At 33.3% G+C, this 17,253-nt stretch overlaps 1 protein-coding gene across 2 annotated transcripts; it reads left to right on the forward strand.

The window, feature by feature from the left end:
• Positions 1 to 7,141: 7,141 nt before the first annotated feature.
• Positions 7,142 to 9,125, forward strand: LOC132602104 (probable E3 ubiquitin-protein ligase RHY1A). Of its 2 annotated transcripts, none has more exons than XM_060315115.1 (3): positions 7,142 to 7,394; positions 8,083 to 8,183; positions 8,773 to 9,125. In XM_060315115.1, the coding sequence occupies exons 1-3, from the start codon at positions 7,293 to 7,295 to the stop codon at positions 9,029 to 9,031; spliced, it is 462 nt and encodes a 153-aa protein (XP_060171098.1). In that variant the 5' UTR covers positions 7,142 to 7,292; the 3' UTR covers positions 9,032 to 9,125. The 2 variants fall into 2 exon arrangements, with proteins under 2 accessions (XP_060171098.1, XP_060171097.1); XM_060315114.1 differs by having other exon boundaries at positions 7,143 to 7,394; positions 8,080 to 8,183.
• Positions 9,126 to 17,253: the final 8,128 nt, after the last annotated feature.

A 17,253-nucleotide genomic window follows, 5' to 3' on the forward strand; every position in this document is an offset into this window, starting at 1 on the left:
TAAAGTTGAGTCCGGAGCCAAAATGACTTATTTTTGCAGCCATTAGATCAAAATAGGGTGTCTTTTTTTTTTTTATACCATAATGGGCATTTCGTTGATTATTCAACGAAATGCCCAGCATTTACTGTTAATAGCCGCAACAATTTTTTTATTTTTTTTTTGTTTGCAGTTCGTGAACTGCTTAAAGAAATAGCAGTTTTTTTTTTTTGCATTTCGTGACACAATCAACGAAATAGATGTTTTTTTTTTTTTAATTTCGTGAATAAAAACGAAAACTGATTTGTTTTGTTTTGTTTTTTTCGCATTTCGTGACACAATCAACGAAATAGGTGTTTTTTTTTTTTGTATTTCGTGAATAAAAAAAGAAATAGGAAATTATAATTTTTTTTGGGGTGGTGAAGTTATATATATATATGAATGAAATAAAAAAAATATATAATTTCCTATTTATATATAAAAAATATATATAATTTCCTATTTCTATATATAAAATATATATATATATATATGAAATTACTATATAATATAAGAGGTAATGTGAGGACTTTTGTAGTCCTCACAAGAGTTTCCCAAATTTAAAAAAAAAATTTAATTAATTACTTTTATGTCCTAATTTTATTTATTTAAGTAAATTTTTTTATTTTTTATTTTTAAGGTCTACTTTTTAAAAGCTATCGAATCTGGAGACTTTTGTAGTCCTCACAATAATTTCTAATTCTTTTAAAAAAAAAAATTAATTACTTTTAGGTCCTAATCTTATTTATTTAAGTCAATTTTTTTATTTTTTATTTTTAAGGTCTACTTTTTAAAAGCTATCGAACCTTCTACCTCATTTTTCATGTTCTTTGATTTTCTGGTTCGTGCTCGATATCCGCATTTAAGCCCAATTAATCTAGATAATTAGCACTGTATCGCGCCTATTCGGAGGGAACGCTTCCTCCAAAGATTTTTTCCATATCCATGTTCGAACCCCTAATCCCTAATTAAGAGAGGAGCAGCTTCATCCGCTGCACAAGTTAAATTATGTATTTGTCTTAAAAGTTCATTAACTATGTATAGATTATTTATTTAGAACTAAATAACTTCAAAAAATTAGGATACATAAGTTATAAATGTCAAATTCTGGCTCCGCATTTGATTTGAAGTAAATAATTTTATCAAAATGGAAGTTAAAATATTAAAGCAGTGGAATGAAAATTTTGCTTTTATATAATTACCCACTTGTGGGACTATAATGGGTATATGGTTGTTGTTGTTGTTGTTGTACACTTGTACTAACACACATTATATTTTTTTAGTTAAAATATCTACTTTTATATCTTGAGTTTGGGCCCGGGCTTAGCACGGGCCTCACATAACTAGTATATATATATGAATGAAATATATATATATATATGAATGAAATATATATGTATGAATGAAATATATATGTATGAAATATTTTCCTATTTCGTTGGTATATAAACGAAAAAAAACATATATATATATATATATATATATATATATATATATATATATATATATATATATATATATATATATATATATATATATATATATTTTCGTTTATTTCATACATATATATTTCATTCATACATATATATTTCATTCATATATATATATATTTCATTCATATATATATATTTCATATATATATATATATATGTATATATAAATAGGAAATTATATATATATATATATATATATATATATATGTATATATATATATATATATATATATATATATATTTTATTTCATTCATATATATATATATATATATTTATATATAAATAGGAAATTATATATATATTTTTTTATTTCATTCATATATATATATAACTTCACCACCCCAAAAAAAAATTATAATTTCCTATTTCTTTTTTTATTCACGAAATATTAAAAAAAAAAAAAAAAAACCACCTATTTCGTTGATTGTGTCACGAAATGCGAAAAAAAAAAAAACAAAACAAATCAGTTTTTGTTTTTATTCACGAAATTAAAAAAAAACATCTATTTCGTTGATTGTGTCACGAAATGCAAAAAAAAAAAAAAAAAAAAAAAACTGCTATTTGCAGTTCGTGAACTGCTTAACGAAATAGCAGTTTTTTTTTTTTTTTTTTTAGTATTTCGTGAATAAAAATGATTTTTTTTTTAATTTCGTGAATAAAAACGAAAGCTGATTTGATTTGTTTTGTTTTGTTTTTTTTCGCATTTCGTGACACAATCAACGAAATAGGTGTTTTTTTTTTTTTTTGTATTTCGTGAATAAAAAAAGAAATAGGAAATTATAATTTTTTTTTGGGTGGTGAAGTTATATATATATATGAATGAAATAAAAAAAAATATAATTTCCTATTTATATATAAAAAAATATATATAATTTCCTATTTATATATAAAATATATATATATATATATATATATATATATATATATATATATATATATATATATATATATATATGAATGAAATATATATATGAATGAAATATTTTCCTATTTCGTTGGTATATAAACGAAAAAAAATATATATATATTCATCTTATTTCATTGACATATGAATGAAATAATAATAATAATAATAATATATATATATATATATATATATATATATATATATATATATATATATATATATATATATATATATATTTAACCTTATCTAACCGTATCTGACTTCTTTTTATGCTTTTATTGAGCCGGGGGTCTTTCGGAAACAGCCGTCCTACCTTGGTAGGAGTCAGGTCTGCGTATACTCTACCCTCCCCAGACCCTACGATGTGGGATTTCACAGGGTTGTTGTTGTTGTTGTTGTTCATTCATATACCAATGAAATAAGATGAATATATATATATATTTTCGTTTATATACCAATGAAATAGGAAAATATTTCATTCATATATATCTATATATATATATATGAATGAAAATATATATATATATATATATGAATGAAATAAAATATATATATTTTTATTAATATATATATATTAATAAAAATATATTAATAAAAATATATATTTTTATTTCATTCATATATATATATATATATAAATATATATTTTTTATATATAAATAGGAAATTATATATATTTTTTTATATATAAATAGGAAATTATATATATATATTTTTATTTCATTCATATATATATATATAACTTCACCACCCAAAAAAAAAATTATAATTTCCTATTTCTTTTTTTATTCACGAAATACAAAAAAAAAAAAAAAAGCACCTATTTCGTTGATTGTGTCACGAAATGCGAAAAAAAACAAAACAAAACAAATCAGTTTTCGTTTTTATTCACGAAATTAAAAAAAATATATTTATTTCGTTGATTGTGTCACGAAATGCAAAAAAAAAAAAAATCGTTTTTATTCACGAAATACAAAAAAAAAAATCATTTTTATTCACAAAATACAAAAAAAAAAAAAAAAAAAACTGCTATTTCGTTAAGCAGTTCATGAACTGCAAACAAAAAAAAATAAAAAAAATATTGTTGCGGCTATGAACAGTAAACGAAATGCCCATTATGGTATAAAAAAAAATGACACCCTATTTTTGTCTAATGGCTGCAAAAATAAGCCATTTTGACTCCGGACTCTTTTAAAGTTCATATATATCGAACAAAATTAAGTTAAATTAGGAGAATTAATGTGTTGAAATCTTGACTTTCTTTCAAAATAATATGTTGAACTATATAGGGAGCCAATTAGTATTTGCTTGTTGAGGACAGAAGCTTGTAAGGGCAAAGGTGCAAATATATTCCTCAACTTTGCGATTTAGAGCAGATATAGCTCCCGTTAAAAAAGTGGTGTATATATACCCATGCCGTTATAAAATGGTGCAAATATACCGCTGCCCTTACACAAATAGTGCAAATATACCCTTTTCGCTAACGAAATTTAAAAAAAAAAATCATTTAGCTTATTTTTTAATTAAAAAAAGTCTACTCATTTTTTTTTGAGTAGGCATATTTTTATAACGCCACATGGTAAATTTTTTTCTGGGGGTCGAGTCTGGTTCATTTCAAAAAAATATCTCCGTGGCTTTAAAAAAAATAAGTCTACCCATTTTTTTAAAGGAACCAGACCCAACCCACCAGAAAAAAAATTATCATGTGGCTTTAAAAAAATATGTCTACTAAAAAAAATGGGTAGACTTTTTTTAAAGCCATGTGGTACTTTTTTTAATTAAAAAATAAACTAAATAACTTTTTAAAAAAAAATCGTCAGCAAAAAGGGTATATTTGCACCATTTTGTAATGACACGGGTATATTTATACCACTTTTATAACCGGGGGTAAGATATATTTGCTTTAAATCGCAAAATTGAGGGGTATATTTGCCCCTTTTCCCAACTTGCAAAATCACTGAGGACTTGTTTCAATTAAGTTATGGTGCTCGTTAATGTGAAAAATGAGATAATCAATATATGAGCTGTGACTGAAGTTGACTCCGATGATGAGGCAGATTATTCGGACTCAACGAATAGTGACGAAGTGAATCCAGAAGTAGTTTTCCACGATAAGAAACACTCTTTCACCATGGAAACGGCTGAGGATTTCAAAAAGAAAATTGCGAAACCTTGGCAACAATCTGTAGTGGTGAAAATGTTGGGCAAGGAAATTGGCTTTTTAAATTTTCACCATGGAAGCGGCTGAGGATTTCAAAAAGAAAATTGCGAAACCTTGGCAACAATCTGTAGTGGTGAAAATGTTGGGCAAGAAAATTATGGAAGCCTAAAAGGTGATGGAAAGTGATTGATCTTGAACAAAATTATTACCTAGTACAGTTTGATTCCAAAGATGACTACATGCTTATTTTGGGATGGACCATGGATTTTTCTAAGTAACTATTTGGTCGTTCAACTATGGAAATCAGATTTTTCTGTGATGATCAAATTAATTCTATTTGGTCTACAACTTTTGAATCATTATTTCCAACAAGAGAAAGCAGATCAATTGAATTGAATTAAAAATATAACTGATTTTTTCCAGTAGTGATAGCGGCGGCTGTAATGTCGATGATGGTAGGAAGATGGTAGAAAAAAGAATGAAGAAGAAGAAGAGAAGGAAATTATATAAAAAAAATGTTTTTTGTCCTTTCCACGCGCCTGTTTGGTGTGAAATCCACATAACCTGTCAAGTCAGCGAAAAGTGTTTAAATGACATAGTAAAGGTCCACCTCAGGTGTCTAATTGGAACAAGATTTAGTTGAGGTGTCTAAGTAAAAGATCTTGACGATCACAAGGAGCTGCTCATGGGTTTGGCCCACATGGAATCCACTTTGAAATGAAAGAGCTCCCTACTAAATATAATTTCATTCTGAAACTAGATTCTAATTGAAAATCTTTGATTAATTAAGGATGAAGGGTAAGTCAATTATCACTTACCAGTAGTCTTTTGTTATATTTTTTTCTGCATATAAAAAGGGAGAAAAAGCTCAATAGTCGAGAAACGTGATATGCACACTCACATACGTGATAGTAGATCTCAGTTGAAAATAATGGTTTCTTTCGAGTCTATAACACTGGATCATCAATCAAATTTTGAGGTTTCTCTATATAATTTTTACATGATATCTCCTAAGAATGACAATTTGTATGATGACATGCTGGAGAGACTATACAATATTGATCATGAAAATTAACTTCTTCAGAAAACAACTGCATAAAATGCGATCGATTCGCATTGAAGAGTTGAGACTTCCCCGGTCTCGGACTATATTTCGCATTAAGTGTTTACACCAAATTAATAGATGCAGAATATGTATTTGCATATAAAATTTTAGCATTTAATCATGATTAATTAAGATATGTTTCTTTATTAAGTTATTTAATCACATTTAATTAATTTGATTTAAACATCGAGTATGATAAGTTAATATTTGTCCTCTTAGACCTAGTGTAAGGCCATAATAATAGGATCACGAAGGAAGTTGAATTATTCTTCCTCCAAAAGTAGAGAAGTGGAGCTGGAAAATAGCTTAGATCCCTCCTCACTTTTTGCGTCACTCCTTTCGTATTAGATTATTGTTTCAGAAAAATACTCATCTTATTCTTATATTTGTAATTAATTTTTCCTTAAATTCCCCATTTATCTTAAATGATAGGGGTATATTTTTATAGTCATATAAATATCATAACTTATTTATTAGGTCTTTGGATATAGATATGGTTGAAATTTGAAAAAAGAGTTTCTGAAGTTGAACTTGAATAGTATTTGAAAATTACAGTTGTATTTACACATACATTTCACTTGGAAAAATATTAAAGTTTTGTTGTGTAAGTTTAAATTTTTTCCAGAATACCAACTTTTCAAACTCATCTTCAAAAACGAGCCAAAAATTATTCTAATGTTTATCCAAACAATGTTTTAAAAATATTTTTTGAAAAAAAGGAACAAATTATTCATATTCAAACCCTTAATATCACAAGTTCAAATAATCTTTATTAATATGGCATATTGGCATTTTGTCAAACATTGCTACATTAACCAAAACAAAAGGCATAAAATTATGAATAAAATGATAGGGACCGTTTTTGTGCATTCAGATTCATATCAAAGTTCAGTACTTTCGGAGAAACTTCCGTACGAGGTCGACGACGACTTCTCATTTTATATTTAGGCTTAATACATATCGAGCCCTTTAAACTTGTCACGATATTTTATTTAAACACTCGAATTAAGTCATGTTTCAATTGAGCATCGCAATTCCTAATAAAGTGTTTAAAATAGACACTTTCGCTTCAAATTTTAGAAATCTTTTTGCGTCTATTTTCATTCGTCTATTAGGTCGTTAAGTAAACCACCTAAAATATGTCGTCTCCTTTAATTATACGCGTCACCCTCAAGTAGAAAATGTTAGGGATTGTACAACTTATTAAGACAAATGCATATAGTTATAGAAGATGACATATTTTATGTGATTAACTTAACTATCTAATAGACGAACAAAAACATACGCCAAAAAAATAATAATTAAAATTTGAACTAAAAGTGTCTAATAAAAATATCTTATTAGAAATTATGGTGTTCAATTAGTACATCACTTAGTTCAAGTGTCTAAATAAAATATCATGCAAGTTTAAGGGGCTCCCTGCGTATTAAGCCTTTTATTTAATAGTAAGACATTTTAGAAATAAACTTGGCATAGGTCTCTTAACATTTTGACTTTGTCCTTTTCCGTTCAACTTTTCAAGGCAAGATAATCTGATCAATTGTTGGGAAAAATTAGCCTTCTTCATTTTCTCTCTCTCTCCTTCTTGTGTATGATCAGTGTGTGTGAAAATGTCTAGCATGTTTACTGCTCTGCTTTCTGCAAGGAGGAGAAGGTTTCATCAAAGTAGTGGACTATTTTTGGATACTCCTTCAAGTACCTCTGCTACAAAGGTACCTAATAATTTCACCTTTCCTCCTCAATCTTGTGTATGTATGTTATAGTATTTGACTAACATTTATTTGCCACCAATATGGGTGGTGGGTGGTTGATATTCCTCCACCTTTAATCAAAGATCTCGGGTTTGAGCATCTGAGAATAGCGTTGAGATGAGCCCCGCACGGCAGTGCGCGATCAGGATTTAGTTGGGCTCCATAACTGATGTCCGATCCAATCTATAGTCACAAGGGATTTAGAAGATTTTTTTTTTTAAACTTGTGGTGTAGAGTATGTGATAGACATTTTGTGGCTTTAAAATAATATACCATGAACAATTCAAAATTAAATAGTTTCTGAATATAAAAATATATCATTTTTCTTAAAACATACATAATAAAAAGGAATGTGTCACTTAAAAATGAAAAAAAAATGAGTAAGACATATTTGTATTATTTTCAAGTGTTGTCGCTTGTTGATTTGCATATTGTGGGCGGTCCGGTCCGGGTGGCGGGGGTTGTGCACTTTGGTGGCGTGGCCAACCTATTAAAACTTTTAAGAAAATTGAAAAACATTTTCAGAAAAATATTTCTCTTCTTACCAAACACAACCATAAGAATTTGTTTTAACAAAATGGTGTCACATGACACTACTTACAAAAGGGTATGTCCATTACTATTTTTTTCAAATTTCAATTAACAGCAGAGAAGTGCACCAGACCAGGCTTCTTACAGAGATGATGAGGAACTAGGTGAAATTGCCAGTGAAGCCAGGCAAAGATTGGACAAGAAGTTGATTGCACAAAGGTAATTTGAAGAAAGAGATACTTAAACTTTAATTTATGTTTAATTTTTTTTAGTCTGTCCCATAAAGAATTAATGTCCCATAAAGAATTAATGTCATACTTTCTATTTAAAAATAATTTAAACTTTCTATATTGCCATTAATGAAATGATTTATAGTCACACGAAAGTCTGTGACTTGTTTTGATTCATAAATTTCAAAAGTTTTTTCTTCTTTCTTAAACTCCATCCCTATTTAAACACTGCTGCAATATTGAGACGAATATTTTTCGGTAAGTGTATTCAACTGACCATCTTTTGTCTGCTGTAACTGATCAACCCTTGGTATCGTGCATGTATAATTTGTGTCATCGCTCTTTGATACGTCACACTTTTTTTAGGACAAATCGTAGTAAGCAAAGCAATCGAGACACTAATTCAAATTGAATATTTGAAACTACTGTAACTCTTATTTTTCTGCTTTAAGAGAAGCCTTCTAGCTCATTTTAAAGCGTCACGGAGAAAGATAAGACATTCTTTAGCAATGTTACGGTTACTAATTCAATTTCCCCTCGACTTACTGATTCATTTTGTGTCGTTGAACTTTTTTCAGGTTTAACATTAATAGACAAAAAAGGCCAAAGAAAGTGTGCAATTTGCTGAAAAGTGGATCAAAGAAGTTAAATTGGGCAAAGCTAAAACTAAAGGCTAAACAACGTAATTGTGTCATTTGCTTGGAACCATTTGATGGTGGAGGTAACCTAATGCAATTGCCTTGTGCCCACAAATTCCATTCCAAGTGTTTGGTACCATGGCTAGAATCTAATGCACATTGTCCATGTTGTAGAATGATTGTTCAAATTACTCAATAAAGGATAAAAGGGAAAAAGGTCCAAATTTGTACTTATTATTATATTATATGTGAAATTCTCAATGTCATCCTCCGTTATTATGTCAAATTCGCTCTCGCCATTAACCGAGCTTCAACATGAAATGGACGGACTCATGTGTCCAACTTCTTTGAGAAAAACAAAGGATTGATCACTCCTCCACTTCCGACTATAATCTAAAAGTGTCATGGAACACGAGAGACGATATTAGGTTAAAAATATAACGAGGACAATGTTGCTCAATTTAAAGAATGCATGAGTCAATTTAACTTTTTTTTTTCAAGAGAAAAAACTTGTAAGCATTACTTATATTTTTTAACTAGAAAAAAAAAAAAGTTCTAGCTAGGTTTGTGAAAACTATTTTTCTAGTTGTGCTAGGATTACTCAGTGTATCAACGAGCAAAGGCTTACAAATTTGTCAAGGTTATCCGCCTTTCATTTTTTTTTTTTTTTTTTTGAGATAAAGACTGCTCCATATATATGTTTCTGATGAATATAATGGCAAAACCCCAAACAAAAAACAAAGACAGCTCCAACAATTTACCTCTCAATGTGACGAGGACATATCAAAATGTGAACACATCACATAAAGTACCAACAAATATAATTCTTTAATTTCAGTGAGCACAGAGTGCTTGTCCCTTAACGAGCGCTACACAACACAAATCTAGGAGCGAGGTGATGTGGAAGCACCGAGGGGTCAGTATTATTTATCATACAAGCATTAGCAGTGCTAGAACCTAGACTAGGGGAACTCATACGTGAGTCATTACAAAAAGGGATAACAGAGGAAGCATTTGAGCGTTTGATAATCCTTGGTCTAGTTGTGCTTGACTTATCTTCTTCCAGCAGAGTGTTAATAAAAAGTGGAATGTTGCTCCAAAACCACGACTGAAGGTGATCAATTTGTGAGACTACATCCTTCCTTAGCAAGTGCATCTGTCACCTTGTTTTGCTCTACGTGATGGATGAGCGGATCAGCCAGCTTGATGAGGAAGTACCTACAATCGTTAACATCGTTAATGAGATTAGCATGTAAGGATTATTTTTTTGCAATAATGTAATAATTTCTTTAGCATCAATGTTAATATATAACGCACGAAATACGGAAATATCGTTAAAGAGCTATTATGAGCAAGTGAGTCGTTAGTGGTGAGCTTAATACTCCCATATGGAGGTGTTTCCCATTTAAGATGAAATTTCGATGCTTGTTGGTGTACAACCGATGCTTTTGTGCGTTGGTTTAAATTTCGGAAGATATTATCTAATTGGACTCTCTCCTCTCTCTAACTTTCTCTCTCCTCTCTCTCCTCTTCCCTTCACCATTCAGATCTGAGATTTAGATCAGATTAGATCTGATATCTGATATTTCAGATCCTTTTCCGGCCACTATCACATTCAGGTAATACCGGCGACCAGGTAACGCCGGCGACTTTTCCGGCTACATTTACTTTGCTTTCGCTTTTTCCTTTTTCTTCTCCTCTTTTTCTTCTCCTCTTTTTCTTCTCTTCTACTTTTTTCCCTTTTTATCTGCCGGATAGTCGCTGCTCAGTCGCCGGCGAATTTTTCCGGCAGCTTTTCCGGTTTTTTTCGCTGTGAACAGTACCCCCGACGTGAACAGTATTTTCCGGCGGCGATCAGGTTCATTTCGACTGGAGTTGGTACCTCCGGTTCTCATATCTATGCTTTGTTCATACATTTGTAGCTACATTTGCTGACTTTAGACCTTTGACTAATTTATTAGTTCAAACGCGTTTTCGTGGCTTTGGATATTGATGGTAGACTAGGGTCATGTTCTCGTTCAGGGACGGGGACGGGGACGAGGGTTAGGAGGAGTAAGTGGGTTAAAGGAGCATCTAGACTGAGAGTAGGTTCTTGGAACATTGGGACGTTAACGGGAAAGTCCATAGAGCTAGTTAAGACCCTTAAGAGGAGGAAGATTAATATAGCTTGTGTCCAAGAGACCAAATGGGTAGGACCTAAAGCTAAGGAGGTAGACGGGTATAAGCTTTGGTTCTCTGGTAGATCGAAGTATAGGAATGGGGTAGGCATTTTAGTAGATAGTGATTTAAGGGATCAAGTGGTGGAGGTTAGGAGAGTCAACGATAGGATGATGTCGATTAAGGTGATCGTTGAAGGGACCACTTTGAACATTATTAGTGCTTATGCGCCGCAAGCGGGCTTACGCGAGGAGGAGAAGAGGCACTTTTGGGAGGATTTGGACGAGTTAGTGGGAGGCATACCGCCTACTGAGAAACTTTTCGTGGGAGGGGATTTCAATGGGCACATCGGGTCTATTTCGGGAGGTTATGATGATGTGCATGGAGGCTTTGGCTTCGGGGACAGAAATGGAGGAGGAGTTTCACTTTTGGATTTCGCAAGAGCTTTTGGGTTGGTGATAGCCAATTCGAGTTTTCCAAAGAAGGAAGAGCACTTGGTAACCTTCCGTAGTTCGGCGGCTAAGACTTAGATATATTTTTTACTTCTTAGGAAGGATGATAAAGGTTTGTGCAAAGATTGTAAGGTCATTCCGAGGGACAACCTTACAACCCGACATAAGCTCTTGGTGATGGATTTAGGGATCAAGATGACGAGGAAGAAGAGGGTCGGGGATGATCGACCTAGGATCAGATGGGGGAGTTTGACCACGGCTAGTGCCTTGGAGATGGAAGAGAAATTGAAGGATATGGGGGCCTGGGATAGTAGTGGGGATGCGACCAGTATGTGGGATAGGACGGCTAGTTGTATTAGGGTTGTAGCAAGGGAAGTGTTGGGAGTCTCGACAGGTAGTCGTGGTCGGCATCGAGGGGACTGGTGGTGGAATGGAGAAGTGCAAGGGAAGGTGGAAGCAAAGAAGATGGCGTATGCGAAGCTGATAGAAAGCAAGGATGAGGTGGAGATGTGGACGAATAGGGAACTTTATAAGATAGCGAGGAAGGAGGCGAAGTCGGCGGTTTCGACGGCAAAAACAGCAGCTTTTGAACGCCTCTATGCTGAACTAGAAGAGAAAGGTGGGGATAGGAAATTGTTCAGGCTAGCCAGGGTGCGGGAGAGAAGGGCGCACGATGTAGATCAAGTGAAGTGCATTAAAGATGAGCATGACAAAGTATTGGTAGAGGAGACTCTCATTAAACAGAGATGGCAGTCATATTTTCACAAACTCTTAAATGAAGAAGGGGAGAGAGATATCGTGTTGGGAGATTTGGAGCATACAGGGTGGCGTCACGATTTTGGGTATTGCAGGAGTATTAAGGTCGAGGAGGTTAAGGGTGTTGTCCGTAGGATGCGCAGGGGAAGAGCGACCGGACCTGACGAGATCCCTGGGGAATTTTGGAAGAGCGCGAGCTCGGCAGGTTTGGAGTGGCTGACTAGGTTTTTTAATGTCATCTTTAAGACGGCAACGATGCCCGAAGAATGGAGGTCGAGTGTAATGATCCCTCTATACAAAAACAAGGGGGATGTCCAGAGTTGCGAAAACTATAGAGGTATCAAGCTACTAAGCCATACTATGAAAGTGTGGGAAAGAGTGGTGGAGATGAGGGTGAGGAGAGGCGTGTCTATTTCAGAGAACCAGTTCGGATTTATGCCGGGACGCTCAACTACAGAAGCCATTCATCTTGTGAGGAGACTGGTGGAGCAGTATAGGGAGAGGAAGAGGGACTTGCATATGGTATTCATCGACCTAGAAAAGACTTACGATAAAGTTCCAAGAGAAATCCTATGGAGAAGTTTGGAGGCTAAAGGTGTACCTGTAGCATACATTAGGGTGATCAAGGACATGTATGAGGAAGCCAAAACTAGAGTAAGGACAGTAGGAGGGGACTCAGAGCACTTTCCAGTTGTGATGGGGTTGCATCAAGGATCAGCTCTTAGTCCGTTTTTATTTGCCTTGGTGATGGATAGATTGACGCGACAAATTCAAGGTGAGGTGCCATGGTGTATGCTTTTCGCGGACGACATAGTCCTGATCGATGAGACTCGTAGCGGAGTTAACGCTAAGCTGGAGGATTGGAGACATACCTTGGAGTCTAAAGGATTTAAGCTGAGTAGGACCAAGACAGAGTACTTAGAGTGTAAGTTCAGTGAGACACCCCAGGAGGTTGGCGTGGAAGTTAGGCTTGGTGCTCAGGCCATCCAAAAGAAAAGTAGTTTCAAGTACCTTGGGTCTATCATGCAAGGCAGCGGGGAGATTGACGATGATGTCACACATCGTATTGGGGTAGGGTGGATGAAATGGAGGCTAGCTTCAGGAGTGCTATGTGACAAGAAGGTGTGATGAGTCGTGAAATTACGCGATATTCGATGCTAATTCCTTAAGTTTTTGTGACTCTTTAAGCACTTTTGTTGTTACTTTTTATGTTTTTATGTTGTTTTGTAGGAAAAGATACCCGGAGAGCATAAAAGAGCAAAATGGATCAAAATGGACCAAAATGGAACAAAATAGAGCAAAACAAGCCAAGTAGCTGAAATGAGTGATCGGAAGAAACCAAGTGAAAAGAAAGTCAAAAAAGAGGCCAAACTGGACATTTTTGCAAAACTGTCAAAACTGGACAGTTTTGCAAAAACGGGACAGATTTGCAAAACTGTCAAAAGTGGACAGTTTTGCAAAAACGGGCAAAATTGCAAAAACAGAAATATGGGGGCAGATTTTGACATTCTTTTGAACTTGGAAGAATTAGAGAAGCTACAAAAGAGAGGCTTAGGGCAAAACATTATCATCTTTGGTCATTTTGCAAGTTTTGGAGGCTAGGGTTTCACCTACACAATTGGAAGAGAAGATTGGAGCACTTTAATGAGATAATTCTTAAACCTTTCTTCAATTCCTTGTTTTGTATTGAATATTTTAGTGTGTAGTATTTCATTTCTAGACTTGAATCTCGTTTATGAAAGTATTCTTGATTAAAGTTTGGTTTGAAACTCTTGTTATGCTTATGTATTGAATGATTCTTATTGCTATTGAAGTGGGTCTTTGTTGATTTAATTAATCTCGTTCTTGAATGTTTCCAAAGGGATTAGCTAACCCTAGGACTCACCCATTTACTTAGATTGAGCTTGAAAAAGGAAATCTAGGTTTGGAAAGATTAATTAACAAGAATTTGGGTCATTAAACTCATCTAATAACTTGAGCTCGGAAGAGGATAGTTACTTGAGGTTAAATTGATTGTGCCTAATATCACACTCTAAGGCTTGGAAAAGCTTAGAGTGAAATTCATTGATTTGGTTGGAAGACTTTCAATGAGATTTTAGATATCATTATCTATCAACACAAACCCGCTCTTAGTTGTAAAATCGTAAAATACGTTGGATCGTTACTTGAGTGTAATCTCCTATTATCCATGCTTGTGGCCATTGATCATTTTACTTGCTTTCTAGGTTAGTTTACATTTCCGCATTAGTTATAATCTTAATCAAAAACCCAAAATATCATTTATCGTTTGGCTTTAGTTTAGTTGGTGAAAGTTCCTTACTTTCTTAATCGCCTAGCATATTGTTCCCTGTGGGATCGACCCCGACTCATAGTTGGGTAAATATATTGCATACGACCGTGTACACTTTCTCTTTGAGGAGTGTATTTGGACATTATCAAGGTGCCGCCACAACTGAAGGGCAAGTTCTACAGAGTGGTGGTTAGACCGGCTATGTTGTATGGGGCGGAGTGTTGGCCAGTTAAGATCTCTCACGTTCAAAAGATGAAAGTTGCCGAGATGAGAATGTTGAGATGGATGTGTGGGCACACTAGGAGCGATAGGATTAGAAATGAGGCTATTCGGGATAAGGTGGGAGTGGCCTCGGTGGAAGACAAGATGCGGGAAATGCGACTGAGATGGTTTGGGCATGTGAAGAGGAGAGACATAGATGCCCCAGTGAGGAGGTGTGAGAGGTTAGCCATGGATGGTTTCAGAAGAGGTAGGGGTAGGCCAAAGAAATATTGGGGAGATGTGATTAGACAGGACATGACGCAGTTACAGCTTACCGAGGACATGACCTTAGATAGGAAGGTGTGGAGGGCCCACATTAGGGTAGAAGGCTAGTATATAAGTCTCGTTATCTTTCCTTATTAGTAGGCGCATTAGCGCATTATAATTTCTTGTGCTTTGATTTATGTTATTATTTGCTACTTTCTGTACTTTGATTACTCTATTTTATCTGTGCCGCTTTCGTGATTTGCATTTCCATATCGCTTTGAATTCCTTGATTATCCTGTTTTACTGTGTCGCTTGCATTATTTCATTGCAATATCGTTTTAAATCTTTTAACCTTATCTGACCCCCTTTTTATGCTTCTATTGAGCCGAGGGTCTCTCGGAAACAGCCATCCTACCTTGGTAGGAGTAAGGTCTGCGTACATTATACCCTCCCCAGACCCCAAGATGTGGGATTTCACTGGGCTATTGTTGTTGTATTATGATTATGAGTGATTCATAGGTTCCAAATGCAAAACAAAAACAATAAGTGATTATTGATGCATTAAATATCATTTTCAAGTTGTTTTTATATAAACATTCATAATTTTCTTGTGTATAATGCATTAAATTTTCTTTCTAAATTTTCAAGTTGTAATTTCAATACCTAAAGTTACAGTTAATTTCAATTCATCACCAAAGGCCTCTAAAAAATTACCTTATATATCAAAAAGTTACAATTAATATTTAGCAAAGTTCATTATTTCCTTATATGATCATGGCATTACGAATGTAGTAAATCGCCTTTCATAGCTTTTTTAGTTTTAAATTAAAATTTTCAATTTGACGTTGGAACTTTGCCTACTATTTTAGAACTTTCACTACTAAAAACAGCTGAAAACCGACAAAAGAAAATTGATTTTTCTGACTTCAGGAGGTCGGTTTCTGGAAAAAAAAAACGACCTCAAAAGTAGGTCGGGTATAGGCAGGTCGAATATAATTATCGACCTCATGAGGTCGGAAAAAAGCGACTACATGTGGTCGGTACATGATTCGTCCAAAAAAAAGGGAAAATTAACATACCAACCTCATGTGGTCGGTATATTAAATTATTACTTTTTCAGAAAAACATGAACAACCACATGAGGTAAGTAAATTATATTAGTTTTTGTTTATTTTTTCAAGTTACCGACTTCTTGTAGTCGGTATGTTGAGTTTTTCTTTTTAAAATTTTTTGTGTTACCAACTACATGTGGTCGGTTTTATCAAAAATAATTTTTGTTATTTAAGTTTACCGACCACACATAGTCGGAAAATATGTTAATACATATTTTTTCTTAAGTAAACTGACCATATGAGGTCGGTAATTACAAATTTATGAGTAATGATAATCAAGAAGCGACCTCATGAGGTTGGTTTCTGCAAAATGTAATTTATTTATCGACCACATGTGGTCGGTTTCTTTTTAAATCTGGAAAATGATATGAACAGAAGCGACCTCATGTGGTAGGTTTCTTTAAAATCCAGAAAATTAAATTAAGAACACCGACCTCATGTGGTCGGTTTTCTGCAGAAAAATTGGGAGCATTTTGCTGCTTTTGTAGCTGCCCACCTACCAAAAATCGTAAACAATTCTATATTTTTCCAAAACTAGCTCAAAGAGCTGCCAACAATCCAACAAGCACATACAATAACATGCTACAACGCGCACTACATCGAATTAAACTCGAAACTACTTCAAAGTTGAATCAAAACATAATTCAAACATTGACAAAGGACATTAAACTATTTCAACCTTTACAAACATCCACAAAATATTAAACTTGTCTACATTAAGTTAGTCTACAACATTAAAAATTATTATAAGAGTAATTTTTACTAATTTCTACAAATTTTTCATCTAAAAAAATCTGATTTACAATTTTTAAATTTCATGCTCTATAAAAATAAGATGTACAAAATAAAATGTAAGGAATATAATAGTTCGTAGATGTAGTTTTCATCTCTTCCTCACTGTAACAAACTTAAATTACTAACACAACAATGATGTATATTATAATTATTTAGAACTCAATAACTCTGATAAAGGGACATAACAAGGAAATGGCAATTAACAAGTGACAGTCATTAAGGAAAATTAAGAAGAGGAAACTAGAAGGGGATGACAAATTCCGAGAAAGGAGATGAGAGGAACATATTATTTTCTTAACAATATGCATGGACCCATTTGTTCTCACAAGACGCTATATATATTGGGAAATCTACATAGTGTAGAGAACATTAGACCTTATTTACATTTAGT

Source organism: Lycium barbarum, chromosome 7 (assembly GCF_019175385.1).
Source record: "Lycium barbarum isolate Lr01 chromosome 7, ASM1917538v2, whole genome shotgun sequence".
Lineage (NCBI taxonomy): Eukaryota > Viridiplantae > Streptophyta > Magnoliopsida > Solanales > Solanaceae > Lycium > Lycium barbarum.

Bases quoted from the DNA above. Each gene is read 5' to 3' on its own strand.
- LOC132602104 (XM_060315114.1), top strand. From the start codon at position 7,293: ATGTCTAGCATGTTTACTGCTCTGCTTTCTGCAAGGAGGAGAAGGTTT. The intron at 7,395-8,079 runs GTACCTAATAAT...TTCAATTAACAG, and splicing joins CAAGTACCTCTGCTACAAAG to CAGAGAAGTGCACCAGACCA. The intron at 8,184-8,772 runs GTAATTTGAAGA...AACTTTTTTCAG, and splicing joins AAGAAGTTGATTGCACAAAG to GTTTAACATTAATAGACAAA.